The sequence below is a fragment of the Rhagoletis pomonella genome, unplaced genomic scaffold, assembly GCF_013731165.1.
Source record: "Rhagoletis pomonella isolate Grant_MI unplaced genomic scaffold, Rhpom_1.0 Rhpom_scaffold_00012, whole genome shotgun sequence".
Lineage (NCBI taxonomy): Eukaryota > Metazoa > Arthropoda > Insecta > Diptera > Tephritidae > Rhagoletis > Rhagoletis pomonella.
The window spans coordinates 19371597-19374475 of NW_023458566.1; the positions used below are offsets into that span (position 1 = coordinate 19371597).

The window sequence follows — 2879 nt, forward strand, 5'->3', positions numbered from 1 at the left end:
GGCCATTTTGTGCTGTTTTCGAGTGCTGCGAACACATGCGGAGGCGATTCATTTGGGTTTGGGTGTGTATGTGTGTGTGTGTGTGAGTTATTTTATTTTTCCTTTTATTTTTATTTTTTTTGTGCTCTGTGGCGCTTGGTGGCTTGACAACAGCTGTTTATGAGCGAAGTGGATTTATTGAAACTTTGCTAAGATTTCAAAACTTTTTCGATGATAAAATCAAGAAAATTGCTCGCATTCCTGTTAGGCTGCAATGATGTCTGCCGCATTTTGGGCTCACCCAGGCCAGGAGTGTTTTCTAAATTTGTCGCAACGCCACGCCACGCAACACTTCCCATTCCCATTCCCATTCCCATTCTTCAGTGCATCCATGGCGGAGTGTAACTAATTTTTCTTCGCGTTGCATTCCAACGCTGACTTCCTCCTTGGCACCTTGGCTGCGCGGGTACAACGTTGCGTATGAGCAACAGGGAATCGCGCGTATGTATGTAGCTGCTTTGCTGCATATTTTGCATGCACACATTTTATTGCCTGCCGCCTCTTCCATTTGCCTTTACTTTCGTATGTCGTTATATATGTATGTATGTATGTATGTACCTATGTTTTGTTGCATTTCACCTTACTTTTTATTTATCCTACGCTTTGTTTGTGGCATTTTTGTAACTTCTTCTTTTACTTGCGCTCGTTTTCCTCACTTTTTGCTGCCGGTTGCTTCTGCCGTGCGCCTATTTGGTAGCTTTCAATCAAAATCTCCGCTCATTATCGGTCGCATGCCATGCATCCCCCATCCCGCAACCCAACGTCCCCAGCCGATTGAAAGCCCCATGCGATTGAAGTTCAATGCACATCATTATCACTCGCAGCGACACGCAAGGGTAATTTATAATTAGCCAAGTGTTTGTGGCTCCACATCGATTTTGTGGCCGAACTGTTTTCTTGCAATTCACTTTTTGTGTGCAATCCACTTTCGCTTACTTTTCAGCTGTTCGTTTTGCAAATTCTTCATTGTTTTCGAATGTGAAAGTGTAGCGGCGTTTAGAAGGAATTTGGCAAGAAATTTGAGTTTTGGTGAAATTTAATGTGGAAATTTCGTTCAAATCCAAGTCTACTGAGAGTTTTCTCGTAGTTTATTCGACAACAACGACCGGCAACAAAGATGCCTGGAAGAATCAACTTCTTGAGTAGCTAGACACATCTAGCCAGAATTGAGTAATGACAGGTATAGGCTCCGTTCTTCTTTTGAAACAACTACAGCCAAAATTGTAAGGACGATGCGTCGTAGAAATCGAGAACGTAAAAAATTTCGCTGTCGGTGTAATGCCTGAGCTTAACTCAGCCGGCGATGTCTGCATCAATACTTTTTTTTTTACAATCTGTCGGACTTAAGTTTGACAAAGGATGTAGTTGAGGGCGGCTATTATAGCTTAACCTAACCTAACCAGGTTTAAAATAATAGATGATCTAAGAATACCGATGTCCCAAAAATATTAGGCTCATATGTAAATACATATGTATGCTATGCGCAATTTTCATACAAGATGTGAATGTGAATTTCTGTTATTTTCGAAGCAAAAGGACTATGTTAAAATGCGTCTGTAACTCCCAGCCCTCACCCGATACTCACCCTTTGGCGCAATTCACGTTCGGCTTCAAGATCATCTTGGAGCAAACGGATTTTATCCTGCAAGTAAAGCGAAATTTGAAATGCTCACATTATTAAGGATATTTTTATTTATTTCTTATTTATTTTTTTAAATTGACGCGCGCGCGAAGTGAATTATGAAATTTATTTTTTGCACACTAGCACAAAATTTTGTTTTCGGCTTCTTTGTTTTTGATTATTTTAACAGTTATGTATGCAAACTATGTTTTTTTTTATATACAATCCTTTTCACAAGTCACCAGTTTCCTTTTGATGTATTTTATGTACTACTTTTTAAAATAAGCCACATGTATCTATGTACATCTACCTAAATATATACATACATACAAAGTTCTGCGTCTTTTTTTAACTCTTTCGCGTACCAAAAATATACGCGCACATATTTCACAGCGACTCTGCTTGGCGTTTTTCGTTTTATTACATAATTCGTCTAGCATATGCGTACCTTCGTATAGAGTACATAAGCATATACATATGTACATATATACATTTAAGAGTACATAATTTTAGTAATACATATGCACCTTCTTATATTTGTTCGATTTTTTTCAGTCTACAAATCCGCGCGTGCACATTTTTCGCTTTGCTTTGCAGCAAAATTTTCAAATTTCAGGTTTCTTTTCACACCACTGTGCCGAAAATAGCCGAATGTACGAAGAAAGGCTCGAGGATCAGTTGGACACTTGAATTACAAAAAACATTTTTGCACAAATTTCGCTCTAAAGAGTTTTGAAAGTGTTTTTTTTTTGTATACATTTTAGATTTTCAGTTTAGCTTCAATTCGAGTTTGAATTGATTTTTCATTAATCCAATATTCTTTATTTTTTACTTGTCTCTTTATTCGTTTTCTTATATGTATTCCTTTCCGTTTTCGACGCGTGTCTTACCTCCAAACGGGAGAGGGCGGCCAAATCAGAGCTGTATTCAATGGAGATATCAGCTCCACTCGGTCCAGTTGAGGTGGCCCTATACGAGTATTTCGATGAGCGTACTGCTTGCGACGAGGACATTTTACTTTTTTTGTGTTTTTTTTTTGTTGTAAATTTAATTTATAAAATTAATTAATGAATAATGAAAATTATTATTTATTTTAAGTTTTTCACTCAGGTGAACAGTTCGTTCGCGCCCCCGCGTTTTGTGTCTGGTTGTTGTTGTGTGGAAAAATTTCGATTTCCCTGCAATGCAGTTGTTATCCTCCAGTAACAAAAATTTTGTA

The 2879-nt window shown here is 38.0% G+C and overlaps 1 protein-coding gene across 1 annotated transcript in view; it reads right to left on the reverse strand.

The window, feature by feature from the left end:
* LOC118747623 (paramyosin, long form-like) overlaps window positions 1-2673 on the reverse strand; it is a 23918-nt gene extending 21245 nt beyond the window's left edge. The window contains exons 1-2 of the mRNA XM_036481672.1: window positions 2551-2673; window positions 1625-1681 (exon numbers count right to left, since the gene is read on the reverse strand). Of these exons, the coding sequence (XP_036337565.1) occupies window positions 1625-1681; window positions 2551-2673 (180 nt within the window). The remainder of the gene's footprint in view (window positions 1-1624; window positions 1682-2550) is intronic.
* Window positions 2674-2879: the final 206 nt, after the last annotated feature.